Below are 17,607 nucleotides of genomic sequence, written 5' to 3'. Positions count from 1 at the left end.
TCATGAGAGAGAGAGAAGAGAAGGAGATCCTCTCCTCTCCTCTCCTCTGGAGAAGAGTGTTAGGATAGAAGAGAGGAGAGGAGGAGAAGAGGAGAGGGGAGAAGAGAAGGGAGATGAGAGAGATGTCTCCTCTCCTCTTACAAAAACACCTCTCCTCTCCTCTCTGGTGAACTTCTCCCTCCTCTCCGAGAGGAGAAGAGAGGAGAGGGCAGAACTGCCAAACCCCGTCTCCTCCTCTTCCGGAAACAGAACTCCCCGGGAATCAGATAGAGTTCACACAGACACAGGGATCATTCCACAGCAGGACACAGTCCCCCCTACTCTGGGTGACAGACCGTCAGTACCACAGCAGGACACAGTCCCCCCTACTCTGGGTGACAGACCGTCAGTACCACAGCAGGACACAGTCCCTCCTACTCTGGGTGACAGACCGTCAGTACCACAGCAGGACACAGTCCCTCCTACTCTGGGTGACAGACCGTCAGTACCACAGCAGGACACAGTCCCTCCTACTCTGGGTGACAGACCGTCAGTACCACAGCAGGACACAGTCCCTCCTACTCTGGGTGACAGACCGTCAGTACCACAGCAGGACACAGTCCCTCCTACTCTGGGAGTGACAGACCGTCAGTACCACAGTAGTCCCTCCTACTCTGGGTGACAGACCGTCAGTACCACAGCAGGACACAGTCCCTCCTACTCTGGGTGACAGACCGTCAGTACCACAGCAGGACACAGTCCCTCCTACTCTGGGTGACAGACCGTCAGTACCACAGCAGGACACAGTCCCTCCTACTCTGGGTGACAGACCGTCAGTACCACAGCAGGACACAGTCCCTCCTACTCTGGGTGACAGACCGTCAGTACCACAGCAGGACACAGTCCCTCCTACTCTGGGTGACAGACCGTCAGTACCACAGCAGGACACAGTCCCTCCTACTCTGGGTGACAGACCGTCAGTACCACAGCCCTCCTACTCTGGGTGAGGACACAGGACCCTCCTACCTGGGTGACAGACCGTCAGTACCACAGCAGGACACATTTAACAGGACACAGTCCCCACAGTCCTACTCTGGGTGACAGACCGTCAGTACCACAGCAGGACACAGTCCCTCCTACTCTGGGTGACAGACCGTCAGTACCACAGCAGGACACAGTCCCTCCACAGTCTGGGTGACAGACCGTCAGTACCACAGCAGGACACAGTCCCTCCTACTCTGGGTGACAGACCGTCAGTACCACAGCAGGACACAGTCCCTCCTACTCTGGGTGACAGACCGTCAGTACCACAGCAGGACACAGTCCCTCCTACTCTGGGTGACAGACCGTCAGTACCACAGCAGGACACAGTCCCTCCTACTCTGGGTGACAGACCGTCAGTACCACAGCAGGACACAGTCCCTCCTACTCTGGGTGACAGACCGTCAGTACCACAGCAGGACACAGTCCCTCCTACTCTGGGTGACAGACCGTCAGTACCACAGCAGGACACAGTCCCTCCTACTCTGGGTGACAGACCGTCAGTACCACAGCAGGACACAGTCCCTCCTACTCTGGGTGACAGACCGTCAGTACCACAGCAGGACACAGTCCCTCCTACTCTCCTACTCTGGGTGACAGACCGTCAGTACCACAGCAGGACACAGTGGGTGACAGACCGTCAGTACCACCTACAGGACACAGTGACAGACAGACGTCAGTACCACAGCAGGACACAGTCCCTCCTACTCTGGGTGACAGACCGTCAGTACCACAGCAGGACACAGTCCCTCCTACTCTGGGTGACAGACCGTCAGTACCACAGCAGGACACAGTCCCTCCTACTCTGGGTGACAGACCGTCAGTACCACAGCAGGACACAGTCCCTCCTACTCTGGGTGACAGACCGTCAGTACCACAGCAGGACACAGTCCCTCCTACTCTGGGTGACAGACCGTCAGTACCACAACAGGACACAGTCCCTCCTACTCTGGGTGACAGACCGTCAGTACCACAGCAGGACACAGTCCCTCCTACTCTGGACACATTTAACAGGACACAGTCCCTCCTACTCTGGGTGACAGACCGTCAGTACCACAGCAGGACACATTTAACAGGACACAGTCCCTCCTACTCTGGGTGACAGACCGTCAGTACCACAGCAGGACACAGTCCCTCCTACTCTGGGTGACAGACCGTCAGTACCACAGCAGGACACAGTCCCTCCTACTCTGGGTGACAGACCGTCAGTACCACAGCAGGACACAGTCCCTCCTACTCTGGGTGACAGACCGTCAGTACCACAGCAGGACACAGTCCCTCCTACTCTGGGTGACAGACCGTCAGTACCACAGCAGGACACAGTCCCTCCTACTCTGGGTGACAGACCGTCAGTACCACAGCAGGACACAGTCCCTCCTACTCTGGGTGACAGACCGTCAGTACCACAGCAGGACACAGTCCCTCCTACTCTGGGTGACAGACCGTCAGTACCACAGCAGGACACAGTCCCTCCTACTCTGGGTGACAGACCGTCAGGTGACAGACCGTCAGTACCACAGCAGGACACAGTCCCTCCTACTCTGGGTGACAGACCGTCAGTACCACAGCAGGACACAGTCCCTCCTACTCTGGGTGACAGACCGTCAGTACCACAGCAGGACACAGTCCCTCCTACTCTGGGTGACAGACCGTCAGTACCACAGCAGGACACAGTCCCTCCTACTCTGGGTGACAGACCGTCAGTACCAGCAGGACACATTTAACAGGACACAGTCCCTCCTACTCTGGGTGACAGACCGTCAGTACCACAGCAGGACACAGTCCCTCCTACTCTGGGTGACAGACCGTCAGTACCACAGCAGGACACAGTCCCTCCTACTCTGGGTGACAGACCGTCAGTACCACAGCAGGACACAGTCCCTCCTACTCTGGGTGACAGACCGTCAGTACCACAGCAGGACACAGTCCCTCCTACTCTGGGTGACAGACCGTCAGTACCACAGCAGGACACAGTCCCTCCTACTCTGGGTGACAGACCGTCAGTACCACAGCAGGACACATTTAACAGGACACAGTCCCTCCTACTCTGGGTGACAGACCGTCAGTACCACAGCAGGACACAGTCCCTCCTACTCTGGGTGACAGACCGTCAGTACCACAGCAGGACACAGTCCCTCCTACTCTGGGTGACAGACCGTCAGTACCACAGCAGGACACAGTCCCTCCTACTCTGGGTGACAGACCGTCAGTACCACAGCAGGACACAGTCCCTCCTACTCTGGGTGACAGACCGTCAGTACCACAGCAGGACACAGTCCCTCCTACTCTGGGTGACAGACCGTCAGTACCACAGCAGGACACAGTCCCTCCTACTCTGGGTGACAGACCGTCAGTACCACAGCAGGACACAGTCCCTCCTACTCTGGGTGACAGACCGTCAGTACCACAGCAGGACACAGTCCCTCCTACTCTGGGTGACAGACCGTCAGTACCACAGCAGGACACAGTCCCTCCTACTCTGGGTGACAGACCGTCAGTACCACAGCAGGACACAGTCCCTCCTACTCTGGGTGACAGACCGTCAGTACCACAGCAGGACACAGTCCCTCCTACTCTGGGTGACAGACCGTCAGTACCACAGCAGGACACAGTCCCTCCTACTCTGGGTGACAGACCGTCAGTACCACAGCAGGACACAGTCCCTCCTACTCTGGGTGACAGACCGTCAGTACCACAGCAGGACACAGTCCCTCCTACTCTGGGTGACAGACCGTCAGTACCACAGCAGGACACAGTCCCTCCTACTCTGGGTGACAGACCGTCAGTACCACAGCAGGACACATTTAACAGGACACAGTCCCTCCTACTCTGGGTGACAGACCGTCAGTACCACAGCAGGACACATTTAACAGGACACAGTCCCTCCTACTCTGGAACGTTTGCTTTCCGATCTGAATGTCTCGTTGTTCTCCAGATCGGTGGTTCATTGACCTGTTGTATCTTCAGGAGTGACGACATCATGTCCATATTCCTGCGTCTACATCTGTGTGTGTGTGTGTGTGTGTGTGTGTGTGTGTGTGTGTGTGTGTGTGTGTGTGTGTGTGTGTGCGTGCGTGCGTGCGTGCGTGCGTGCGTGTGTGTGTGTGTGTGTGAATGCCATCTCTATTACAGCAGTATTGAAAGGTGACACCTGAAATTCGGAAGTCCCCCATTTAGACTGTGAGTGTCGACCTGCAGAGATATAACGGCCTGCTAAAAGGCTAAAACTGCACTGGGTTTAAACGGACAATCTGGGATTCGCAAAAAACAATCCTGTCCCTTTTAAAATGTCCAAAGATGGATGTCCCAGTCCCAGATTGCTCCTTTAACTTTCATCTGAGCCTGATCAGTCAACTGTAGAACCAGGGAATATCAGAACCTGATCAGTCAACTGTAGAACCAGGGAATATCAGAACCTGATCAGTCAACTGTAGAACCAGGGAATATCAGAACCTGATCAGTCAACTGTAGAACCAGGGAATATCAGAACCTGATCAGTCAACTGTAGAACCAGGGAATATCAGAACCTGATCAGTCAACTGTAGAACCAGGGAATATCAGAACCTGATCAGTCAACTGTAGAACCAGGGAATATCAGAACCTGATCAGTCAACTGTAGAACCAGGGAATATCAGAACCTGATCAGTCAACTGTAGAACCAGGGAATATCAGAACCTGATCAGTCAACTGTAGAACCAGGGAATATCAGAACCTGATCAGTCAACTGTAGAACCAGGGAATATCAGAACCTGATCAGTCAACTGTAGAACCAGGGAATATCAGAACCTGATCAGTCAACTGTAGAACCAGGGAATATCAGAACCTGATCAGTCAACTGTAGAACCAGGGAATATCAGAACCTGATCAGTCAACTGTAGAACCAGGGAATATCAGAACCTGATCAGTCAACTGTAGAACCAGGGAATATCAGAACCTGATCAGTCAACTGTAGAACCAGGGAATATCAGAACCTGATCAGTCAACTGTAGAACCAGGGAATATCAGAACCTGATCAGTCAACTGTAGAACCAGGGAATATCAGAACCTGATCAGTCAACTGTAGAACCAGGGAATATCAGAACCTGATCAGTCAACTGTAGAACCAGGGAATATCAGAACCTGATCAGTCAACTGTAGAACCAGGGAATATCAGAACCTGATCAGTCAACTGTAGAACCAGGGAATATCAGAACCTGATCAGTCAACTGTAGAACCAGGGAATATCTGAACCTGATCAGTCAACTGTAGAACCAGGGAATATCAGAACCTGATCAGTCAACTGTAGAACCAGGGAATATCAGAACCTGATCAGTCAACTGTAGAACCAGGGAATATCTGAACCTGATCAGTCAACTGTAGAACCAGGGAATATCAGAACCTGATCAGTCAACTGTAGAACCAGGGAATATCAGAACCTGATCAGTCAACTGTAGAACCAGGGAATATCAGAACCTGATCAGTCAACTGTAGAACCAGGGAATATCAGAACCTGATCAGTCAACTGTAGAACCAGGGAATATCAGAACCTGATCAGTCAACTGTAGAACCAGGGAATATCAGAACCTGATCAGTCAACTGTAGAACCAGGGAATATCAGAACCTGATCAGTCAACTGTAGAACCAGGGAATATCAGAACCTGATCAGTCAACTGTAGAACCAGGGAATATCAGAACCTGATCAGTCAACTGTAGAACCAGGGAATATCAGAACCTGATCAGTCAACTGTAGAACCAGGGAATATCAGAACCTGATCAGTCAACTGTAGAACCAGGGAATATCAGAACCTGATCAGTCAACTGTAGAACCAGGGAATATCAGAACCTGATCAGTCAACTGTAGAACCAGGGAATATCAGAACCTGATCAGTCAACTGTAGAACCAGGGAATATCAGAACCTGATCAGTCAACTGTAGAACCAGGGAATATCAGAACCTGATCAGTCAACTGTAGAACCAGGGAATATCAGAACCTGATCAGTCAACTGTAGAACCAGGGAATATCTTAAACCTGATCAGTCAACTGTAGAACCAGGGAATATCAGAACCTGATCAGTGAGGGAATATCAGAACCTGATCAGTCAACTGTAGAACCAGGGAATATCAGAACCTGATCAGTCAACTGTAGAACCAGGGAATATCTGAACCTGATCAGTCAACTGTAGAATCAGGGAATATCTTAACCTGATCAGTCAACTGTAGAACCAGGGAATATCTGAACCTGATCAGTCAACTGTAGAACCAGGGAATATCTGAACCTGATCAGTCAACTGTAGAACCAGGAATATCAGAACCTGATCAGTCAACTGTAGAACCAGGGAATATCTGAACCTGATCAGTCAACTGTAGAACCAGGGAATATCACCTGATCAGTCAACTGTAGAACCAGGGAATATCAGAACCTGATCAGTCAACTGTAGAACCAGGGTGAATATCAGAACCTGATCAGTCAACTGTAGAACCAGGGAATATCAGAACCATGATCAGTCAACTGTAGAACCAGGGAACCTGATATCTGTAGAACCAGGGAATATCAGAACCTGATCAGTCAACTGTAGAACCAGGGAATATCAGAACCTGATCAGTCAACTGTAGAACCAGGGAATATCTGAACCTGATCAGTCAACTGTAGAACCAGGGAATATCAGAACATGATCAGTCAACTGTAGAACCAGGGAATATCTGAACCTGATCAGTCAACTGTAGAACCAGGGAATATCAGAACCTGATCAGTCAACTGTAGAACCAGGGAATATCTGAACCTGATCAGTCAACTGTAGAACCAGGGAATATCAGAACCTGATCAGTCAACTGTAGAACCAGGGAATATCAGAACATGATCAGTCAACTGTAGAACCAGGGAATATCTGAACCTGATCAGTCAACTGTAGAACCAGGGAATATCAAACCAGTGATCAGTCAACTGTAGAACCAGGGAATATCAGAACCAGTGATCAGTCAACTGTAGAACCAGGGAATATCTTAAACCTGATCAGTCAACTGTAGAACCAGGGAATATCAGAACCTGATCAGTCAACTGAGTTACCTCTTAAAGCAGTGAGCTGAGTTACCTCTAAAGCAGTGAGCTGAGTTACCTCTCAGTCAAAGCAGTGAGGTGAGTTACCTCTTAAAGCAGTGAGTGAGCTGAGTTACCTCTTAAAGCAGTGAGGTGAGTTACCTCTTAAAGCAGTGAAGTGTAGAACCTCTTAAAGCAGTGAGCTGAGTTACAACTTAAACCAGTGAGTATCTGCAGTGAGTCCTCTAAAACAGTGAGAAGTTACCTCTTAAAGCAGTGAGGTGAGGAAGTTACCTCTTAAAGCAGTGAGCTGAGTTACCTCTTAAAGCAGTGAGGTGAGTTACCTCTTAAAGCAGTGAGGTGAGTTACCTCTTAAAGCAGTGAGGTGAGTTACCTCTTAAAGCAGTGAGGGAATATCAGAACCTGAGTTACCTCTTAAAGCAGTGGTGAGTTACCTCTTAAAGCAGTGAGGTGAGTTACCTCTTAAAGCAGTGAGGTGAGTTACCTCTTAAAGCAGTGAGTGAGTTACTCTTAAAGCAGTGAGGTGAGTTACCTCTTAAAGCAGTGAGCCTGAGGTTTACCTCTAAAGCAGTGAGGTGAGTTACCTCTTAAAGCAGTGAGGTGAGTTACCTCTTAGCAGTGAGCTGAGTTACCTCTTAAAGCAGTGAGTGAGTTACCTCTTAAAGCAGTGAGGTGAGTTACCTCTTAAAGCAGTGAGCTGAGTTACCTCTGTAAAGCAGTGAGGTGAGTTACCTCTTAAAGAAGTGAGGTGAGTTACCTCTTAAAGCAGTGAGGTGAGTTACCTCTTAAAGCAGTGAGGTGAGTTACCTCTTAAAGCAGTGAGGTGAGTTACCTCTTAAAGCAGTGAGGTGAGTTACCTCTTAAAGCAGTGAACTGAGTTTACCTCTTAAAGCAGTGAGGTGAGTTACCTCTTAAAGCAGTGAGCTGAGTTACCTCTTAAAGCAGTGAGGTGAGTTACCTCTTAAAGTGAGCAGTGAGGAGTTACCTCTTAAAGCAGTGAGCTGTGAGTTACCTCTTAAAGCAGTGAGGTGAGTTACCTCTTAAAGCAGTGAGAACTGAGTTTACCTCTTAAAGGAGGTGAGTTACCTCTTAAAGCAGTGAGTGAGTTTTTAAAGCAGGGAGTGGGTCTTAAAGCAGTGAGGTTTACCTCTTAAAGCAGTGAGCAGGTGAACCAGTTAAAGCATGAGGTGAGTTACTTAAAGCAGTGAGGTGAGTTAAAAGCAGTGAGGTGAACCTGAGTGAGGTGAGAGGTGAGAACCTCTTAAAAAGCAGTGAGGGTGAGTTACCTCTTAAAGCAGTGAGGTGAGTTACCTCTTAAAGCAGTGAGGTGAGTTACCTCTTAAAGCAGTGAGGTGTTACCTCTTAAACTGGAGGTGAGTTACCTCTTAAAGCAGTGAGCTTTACCTCTTAAAGCAGTGAGGTGAGTTACCTCTTAAAGCAGTGAGGTGAGTTACCTCTTAAAGCAGTGAGGTGAGTTACCTCTTAAAGCAGTGAGGAGTTACCTCTTAAAGCAGTGAGGTTTTACCTCTTAAAGCAGTGAGGTGAGTTACCTCTTAAAGCAGTGAGGTGAGTTACCTCTTAAAGCAGTGGTGAGTTACCTCTTAAAGCAGTGAGGTGAGTTACCTCTTAAAGCAGTGAGGTGAGTTACCTCTTAAAGCAGGAGTTTACCTCTTAAAGCAGTGAGGTGAGTTACCTCTTAAAGCAGTGAGTGAGTTACCTCTTAAAGCAGTGAGGTGAGTTACCTCTTAAAGCAGTGAGGTGAGTTACCTCTTAAAGCAGTGAGGTGAGTTACCTCTTAAAGCAGTGAGCTGAGTTACCTCTTAAAGCAGTGAGGTGAGTTACCTCTTAAAGCAGTGAGGTGAGTTTACCTCTTAAAGCAGTGAGGTGGTTACCTCTTAAAGCAGTGAGGTGAGTTACCTCTTAAAGCAGTGAGGTGAGTTACCTCTTAAAGCAGTGAGCAGTGAGGTGAGTTACCTCTTAAAGCAGTGAGGTGAGTTACCTCTTAAAGCAGTGAGGTGAGTTACCTCTTAAAGCAGTGAACTGAGTTACCTCTTAAAGCAGTGAATCCAGTTACCTCTTAAAGCAGTGAGCTGAGTTACCTCTTAAAGCAGTGAGGTTGTTTACATGAGTTACCTCTTAAAGCAGTGAGGTGAGGTTACCTCTTAAAGTGAGCTGAGTTACCTCTTAAAGCAGTGAGTTACCTCTTAAAGCAGTGAGGTGAGTTACCTCTTAAAGCAGTGAGGTGAGTTACCTCTTAAAGCAGGAGCTTTACCTCTTAAAGCAGTGAGGTGAGTTTGAGTGAGTTACCTCTTAAAGCAGTGAGGTGAGTTACCTCTTAAAGCAGTGAGGTGAGTTACCTCTTAAAGCAGTGAGCTGAGGTGAGTTACCTCTTAAAGCAGTGAGGTGAGGTGAGTTACCTCTTAAAGCAGTGAGCTGAGTTACCTCTTAAAGCAGTGAGGTGAGTTACCTCTTAAAGCAGTGAGGTGAGTTACCTCTTAAAGCAGTGAGGTGAGTTACCTCTTAAAGCAGTGAGGTGAGTTACCTCTTAAAGCAGTGAGGTGAGTTACCTCTTAAAGCAGTGAGGTGAGTTACCTCTTAAAGCAGTGAGGTGAGTTACCTCTTAAAGCAGTGAGGTGAGTTACCTCTTAAAGCAGTGAGAAGTTCTACACAAACTGTAAAGAGTGTGAGTTACCTCTTAAAGCAGTGAGGTGAGTTACCTCTTAAAGCAGTGAGGTGAGTTACCTCTTAAAGCAGTGAGGTGAGTTACCTCTTAAAGCAGTGAGGTGAGTTACCTCTTAAAGCAGTGAGGTGAGTTACCTCTTAAAGCAGTGAGGTGAGTTACCTCTTAAAGCAGTGAGGTGAGTTACCTCTTAAAGCAGTGAGGTGAGTTACCTTTAAAGCAGTGAGGTGAGTTACCTCTTAAAGCAGTGAGTGAGACAACTCTTAAAGCAGTGAGTTGCATTTACCTCTTAAAGCAGTGAGGTGAGTTACCTCTTAAAGCAGTGAGGTGAGTTACCTCTTAAAGTTACCTCAGTGAGCTGAGTTACCTCTTAAAGCAGTGAGGTGAGTTACCTCTTAAAGCAGTGAGGTGAGTTACCTCTTAAAGCAGTGAGGTGAGTTACCTCTTAAAGCAGTGAGCTGAGTTACCTCTTAAAGCAGTGAGGTGAGTTACCTCTTAAAGCAGTGAGGTGAGTTACCTCTTAAAGCAGTGAGGTGAGTTACCTCTTAAAGCAGTGAGGTGAGTTACCTCTTAAAGCAGTGAGGTGAGTTACCTCTTAAAGCAGTGAGGTGAGTTACCTCTTAAAGCAGTGAGGTGAGTTACCTCTTAAAGCAGTGAGCTGAGTTACCTCTTAAAGCAGTGAGGTGAGGTGAGTTACCTCTTAAAGCAGTGAGGTGAGTTACCTCTTAAAGCAGTGAGTTACCTCTTAAAGGTGAGCTGAGTTACCTCTTAAAGCAGTGAGTTTTAGGAAACTGAGTTACCTCTTAAAGCAGTGAGGTGAGTTACCTCTTAAAGCAGTGAGGTGAGTTACCTCTTAAACAGTGAGTGAGTTACTCTTTAAAGCAGTGAGGTGAGTTACCTCTTAAAGCAGTGAGGTGAGTTACCTCTTAAAGCAGTGAGGTGAGTTACCTCTTAAAGCAGTGAGGTGAGTTACCTCTTAAAGCAGTGAGGTGAGTTACCTCTTAAAGCAGTGAGGTGAGTTACCTCTTAAAGCAGTGAGGTGAGTTACTCTCTTAAAGCAGTGAGGTGAGTTACCTCTTAAAGCAGTGAGGTGAGTTACCTCTTAAAGCAGTGAGTTACCTCTTAAAGCAGTGAGGTGAGTTACCTCTTAAAGCAGTGAGTTGAGTTACCTAAAGCAGTGAGGTGAGTGAGTTACTCTTAAAGCAGTGAGGTGAGTTACCTCTTAAAGCAGTGAGGTGAGTTACCTCTTAAAGCAGTGAGTGAGTTACCTCTTAAAGCAGTGAGCTGAGTTACCTCTTAAAGCAGTGAGCTGAGTTACCTCTTAAAGCAGTGAGGTGAGTTACCTCTTAAAGCAGTGAGGTGAGTGAGTTACCTCTTAAAGCAGTGAGGTGAGTTACCTCTTAAAGCAGTGAGACTACCTCTTAAAGCAGTGAGTTACCTCTTAAAGCAGTGAGGTGAGTTACCTCTTAAAGCAGTGAGGTGAGTTACCTCTTAAAGCAGTGAGGTGAGTTACCTCTTAAAGCAGTGAGGTGAGTTACCTCTTAAAGCAGTGAGGTGAGTTACCTCTTAAAGCAGTGAGGTGAGGTGAGTTACCTCTTAAAGCAGTGAGGTGAGGTGAGTTACCTCTTAAAGCAGTGAGGTGAGTTACCTCTTAAAGCAGTGAGCTGAGTTACCTCTTAAAGCAGTGAGCTGAGTTACCTCTTAAAGCAGTGAGCTGAGTGAGTTACCTCTTAAAGCAGTGAGCTGAGTTACCTCTTAAAGCAGTGAGGTGAGTTACCTCTTAAAGCAGTGAGCTGAGTTACCTCTTAAAGCAGTGAGCTGAGTTACCTCTTAAAGCAGTGAGCTGAGTTACCTCTTAAAGCAGTGAGCTGAGGTGAGTATCCAACAGGAGCTGATGAGAGTCGCTCCACACACCAACCTTCCGTCCCCCCGAGAGCCTCTGAGACGCACCGCAGCCTGCCATGGCCAGCCTCCCCTACACACACACACACACACACACACACACACACACACACACACACACACACACACACACACACACACACACACACACACACACACACACACACACAATAAAACTAATGAGGGTTAGACACGGACACCCAACTTACAACATACACGGATACTAGAACTACAACACCCAACATACACGGATACTAGAACTACAACACCCAACATACACAGATACTAGAACTACAACACCCAACATACACTCATACTAGAACTACAACACCCAACATAACTGATACTAGAACTACAACACCCAACATAAACTGATACTAGAACTACAACACCCAACATAAACGGATACTAGAACTACAACACCCAACATACACTGATACTAGAACTACAACACCCAACATAAACTGATACTAGAACTACAACACCCAACATAAACTGATACTAGAACTACAACACCCAACATACACGGATACTAGAACTACAACACCCAACATACACTCATACTAGAACTACAACACCCAACATACACGGATACTAGAACTACAACACCCAACATAAACTGATACTAGAACTACAACACCCAACATAAACTGATACTAGAACTACAACACCCAACATACACGGATACTAGAACTACAACACCCAACATAAACTGATACTAGAACTACAACACCCAACATACACGGATACTAGAACTACAACACCCAACATACACGGATACTAGAACTACAACACCCGACATACACAGATACTAGAACTACAACACCCAACATACACAGAGACTAGAACTACAACACCCATCAGACACTCATACTAGAACTACAACACCCAACGTACAACATACACGGATACTAGAACTACAACACCCAACATACACTCATACTAGAACTACAACACCCATCAACACACCAGTATATATATGTAGTTCTCTCCTCCTATGATTCTGGATTATATTAAACTACAACACCCATCAACACACCAGTATATATATGTAGTTCTCTCCTCCTATGATTCTGGATTATATTAAACTACAACACCCATCAACACACCAGTATATATATGTAGTTCTCTCCTCCTATGATTCTGGATTATATTAAACTACAACACCCATCAACACACCAGTATATATATGTAGTTCTCTCCTCCTATGATTCTGTATTATATTAAACTACAACACCCATCAACACACCAGTATATATATGTAGTTCTCTCCTCCTATGATTCTGGATTATATTAAACTACAACACCCATCAACACACCAGTATATATATGTAGTTCTCTCCTCCTATGATTCTGTATTATATTAAACTACAACACCCATCAACACACAGGTATATATATATATATGTAGTTCTCTCCTCCTATGATTCTGTATTATATTAAACTACAACACCCATCAACACACCAGTATATATATGTAGTTCTCTCCTCCTATGATTCTGGATTATATTAAACTACAACACCCATCAACACACACACATATATGTAGTTCTCTCCTTACCTCAGTGAGTTCTCTCCTCCTATGATTCTGCGTTGGCGTGTATGTATCAGCCTCAACCCACAGACAGGATCTAACACAGACTCCACCGTACCTAACACAGACAGACAGTTAGTATTTAACACAGACAGACAGTTAGTATCTAACACAGACAGACAGTTAGTATCTAACACAGACTAGTATCTAACACAAACAGACAGACAGTTAGTATCTAACACAGACAGGATCTGACACAGACTCCACCGTACCTAACACAGACAGACAGTTAGTATCTAACACAGACAGGATCTGACACAGACTCCACCGTACCTAACACAGACAGACAGTTAGTATCTAACACAGACAGGACCGTTAGTACCTAACACAGACTCCACCGTACAGACAGGAACATTAGTTTAGTATCTAACACAGAGAGGAACGTTAGTTTAGTATCTAACACAGAGAGACAGACACGTTAGTTTAGTATCTAACACAGAGAGGAACGTTAGTTTAGTATCTAACACAGAGAGACAGACAGGAACATTAGTTTAGTATCTAACACAGACAGGAACATTAGTTTAGTATCTAACACAGACAGACAGACAGGAACATTAGTTTAGTATCTAACACAGACAGACAGACACGTTAGTTTAGTATCTAACACAGAGAGGAACGTTAGTTTAGTATCTAACACAGACAGACAGGAACGTTAGTTTAGTATCTAACACAGAGAGACAGACAGGAACATTAGTTTAGTATCTAACACAGACAGGACCGTTAGTACCTAACACAGACTCCACCGACAGACAGGAACATTAGTTTAGGATCTAACACAGACAGGAACATTAGTTTAGGATCTAACACAGACAGGAACGTTAGTTTAGTATCTAACACAGAGAGACAGACACGTTAGTTTAGTATCTAACACAGAGAGGAACGTTAGTTTAGTATCTAACACAGAGAGACAGACAGGAACATTAGTTTAGTATCTAACACAGACAGGAAGACAGACAGAAACATTAGTTTAGTATCTAACACAGACAGACAGACAGGAACATTAGTTTAGTATCTAACACAGACAGGAATGTTAGTTTAGTATCTAACACAGACAGACAGGAACATTAGTTTAGTATCTAACACAGACAGACAGGAACATTAGTTTAGTATCTAACACAGACAGACAGGAACATTAGTTTAGTATCTAACACAGACAGGAAGACAGACAGGAACATTAGTTTAGTATCTAACACAGACAGACAGGAACATTAGTTTAGTATCTAACACAGACAGACAGGAACATTAGTTTAGTATCTAACACAGACAGGAACGTTAGTTTAGTATCTAACACAGACAGGAACGTTAGTTTAGTATCTAACACAGACAGGAACGTTAGTTTAGTATCTAACACAGACAGGAACATTAGTTTAGTATCTAACACAGACAGGAACGTTAGTTTAGTATCTAACACAGACAGACAGGAACGTTAGTTTAGTATCTAACACAGACAGACAGACAGGAACATTAGTTTAGTATCTAACACAGACAGGAAGACAGACAGGAACATTAGTTTAGTATCTAACACAGACAGACAGGAACATTAGTTTAGTATCTAACACAGACAGGAACGTTAGTTTAGTATCTAACACAGACAGGAAGGTTAGTATCTAACACAGACAGACAGACAGGAACGTTAGTTTAGTATCTAACACAGACAGGAACATTAGTTTAGTATCTAACACAGACAGACAGGAACATTAGTTTAGTATCTAACACAGACAGACAGACAGACAGACAGACAGACAGACAGACAGACAGACAGACAGGAACATTAGTTTAGTATCTAACACAGACAGACAGGAACATTAGTTTAGTATCTAACACAGACAGACAGACAGGAACATTAGTTTAGTATCTAACACAGACAGACAGGAACATTAGTTTAGTATCTAACACAGACAGACAGGAACATTAACCTTAACCCCAACCCCAATGGTAACCCTAACCCCAATGGTAACCCTAACCCCAATGGTAACCCTAACCCTAATGGTAACCCCAATGGTAACCCTAACCCCAATGGTAACCCTAACCCCAATGGTAACCCTAACCCCAATGGTAACCCTAACCCCAATGGTAACCCCAACCCCAATGGTAACCCTAACCCCAATGGTAACCCTAACCCCAATGGTAACCCCAATGGTAACCCTAACCCCAATGGTAACCCTAACCCCAATGGTAACCCCAACCCCAATGGTAACCCCAACCCCAATGGTAACCCTAACACCAATGGTAACCCCAATGGTAACCCCAACCCCAATGGTAACCCTAACCCCAATGGTAACCCCAATGGTAACCCTAACCCCAATGGTAACCCCAACCCCAATGGTAACCCTAACCCCAATGGTAACCCCAACCCCAATGGTAACCCTAACCCCAATGGTAACCCTAACCCCAATGGTAACCCCAACCCCAATGGTAACCCCAATGGTAACCCCAATGGTAACCCTAACCCCAATGGTAACCCCAACCCCAATGGTAACCCTAACCCCAATGGTAACCCCAATGGTAACCCCAATGGTAACCCCAACCCCAATGGTAACCCTAACCCCAATGGTAACCCCAATGGTAACCCCAATGGTAACCCTAACCCCAATGGTAACCCTAACCCCAATGGTAACCCCAATGGTAACCCCAACCCCAATGGTAACCCCAATGGTAACCCTAACCCCAATGGTAACCCTAACCCCAATGGTAACCCCAATGGTAACCCTAACCCCAATGGTAACCCCAACCCCAATGGTAACCCCAATGGTAACCCTAACCCCAATGGTAACCCTAACCCCAATGGTAACCCTAACCCCAATGGTAACCCCAATGGTAACCCTAACCCCAATGGTAACCCTAACCCCAATGGTAACCCTAACCCCAATGGTAACCCCAATGGTAACCCTAACCCCAATGGTAACCCTAACCCCAATGGTAACACTAACCCCAATGGTAACCCCAATGGTAACCCTAACCCCAATGGTAACCCCAACCCCAATGGTAACCCCAACCCCAATGGTAACCCTAACCCCAATGGTAACACTAACCCCAATGGTAACCCCAATGGTAACCCCAACCCCAATGGTAACCCCAATGGTAACCCTAACCCCAATGGTAACCCCAACCCCAATGGTAACCCCAATGCTAACCCCAATGGTAACCCCAATGGTAACCCTAACCCCAATGGTAACCCCAATGGTAACCCTAACCCCAATGGTAACCCTAACCCCAATGGTAACCCCAATGGTAACCCTAACCCCAATGGTAACCCCAATGGTAACCCTAACCCCAATGGTAACCCTAACCCCAATGGTAACCCCAATGGTAACCCTAACCCCAATGGTAACCCCAACCCCAATTGTAACCCTAACCCCAATGGTAACCCCAACCCCAATGGTAACCCTAACCCCAATGGTAACCCTAACCCCAATGGTAACCCCAATGGTAACCCTAACCCCAATGGTAACCCCAATGGTAACCCTAACCCCAATGGTAACCCCAACCCCAATGGTAACCCCAATGGTAACCCTAACCCCAATGGTAACACCCATGCTAACCCTAACCCCAATGGTAACCCTAACCCCAATGGTAACCCCAATGGTAACCCCAATGGTAACCCTAACCCCAATGGTAACACCCATGCTAACCCTAACCCCAATGGTAACCCTAACCCCAATGGTAACCCCAATGGTAACCCCAATGGTAACCCTAACCCCAATGGTAACCCCAATGGTAACCCTAACCCCAATGGTAACACCCATGCTAACCCTAACCCCAATGGTGTCTCTCTGTGTTAGATACTAAACTGGGATTTCTCCTAGAACAGGTTGACGTAAGATAAATATGTTTGTGACATCACCACTGACCTTTGCCCTCTGTGTCGCTGAACTGTGATTGGCCGTAGTCACAGATGACCCCGGCGTCTTCGCTATGGCGACAGTTATGCGTCCCGGTTGGCTGTTTGAGGCAGTCGACCAATGAACGCTCTACGCCGGAACACTTCACGTTGTCCACATGGATAGGCCCCTCCCCCTCGCCAAAATACGCCATCACACGGGCCTTCGCCACTCCACTGAAGACCACACACAAACATCGCAGACAGACAGAGTGTATGAGCGTAAAATACACTTCCACACAACAGAGTTACACTTAGACACTGAAGATACCAATGAATCAACTACGATACCAATGAATCAACTACGATACGGTTGAATCAACTACGATACCAATGAATCAACTACGATACGGTTGAATCAACTACGATACGGTTGAATCAACTACGATACGGTTGAATCAACTACGATACGGTTGAATCAACTACGATACGGTTGAATCAACTACGATACGGTTGAATCAACTACGATACCAATGAATCAACTACGATACGGTTGA

At 46.5% G+C, this 17,607-nt stretch overlaps 1 protein-coding gene across 1 annotated transcript in view; it reads right to left on the bottom strand.

Moving 5' to 3' along the window:
• prss12 (serine protease 12) overlaps window positions 1-17,607 on the bottom strand; it is a 107,342-nt gene that overhangs the window by 27,402 nt on the left and 62,333 nt on the right. The window contains exons 11-13 of the mRNA XM_052504225.1: window positions 17,082-17,287; window positions 13,198-13,288; window positions 11,587-11,709 (exon numbers count right to left, since the gene is read on the bottom strand). Of these exons, the coding sequence (XP_052360185.1) occupies window positions 11,587-11,709; window positions 13,198-13,288; window positions 17,082-17,287 (420 nt within the window). The remainder of the gene's footprint in view (window positions 1-11,586; window positions 11,710-13,197; window positions 13,289-17,081; window positions 17,288-17,607) is intronic.

The sequence above is a fragment of the Oncorhynchus keta genome, unplaced genomic scaffold (assembly GCF_023373465.1).
Source record: "Oncorhynchus keta strain PuntledgeMale-10-30-2019 unplaced genomic scaffold, Oket_V2 Un_contig_1888_pilon_pilon, whole genome shotgun sequence".
NCBI classification, from domain to species: Eukaryota; Metazoa; Chordata; class Actinopteri; order Salmoniformes; family Salmonidae; genus Oncorhynchus; species Oncorhynchus keta.
The sequence above is the reverse complement of the archived record's forward strand: the minus strand, read 5'-3'. Positions and strand labels throughout refer to the sequence as shown.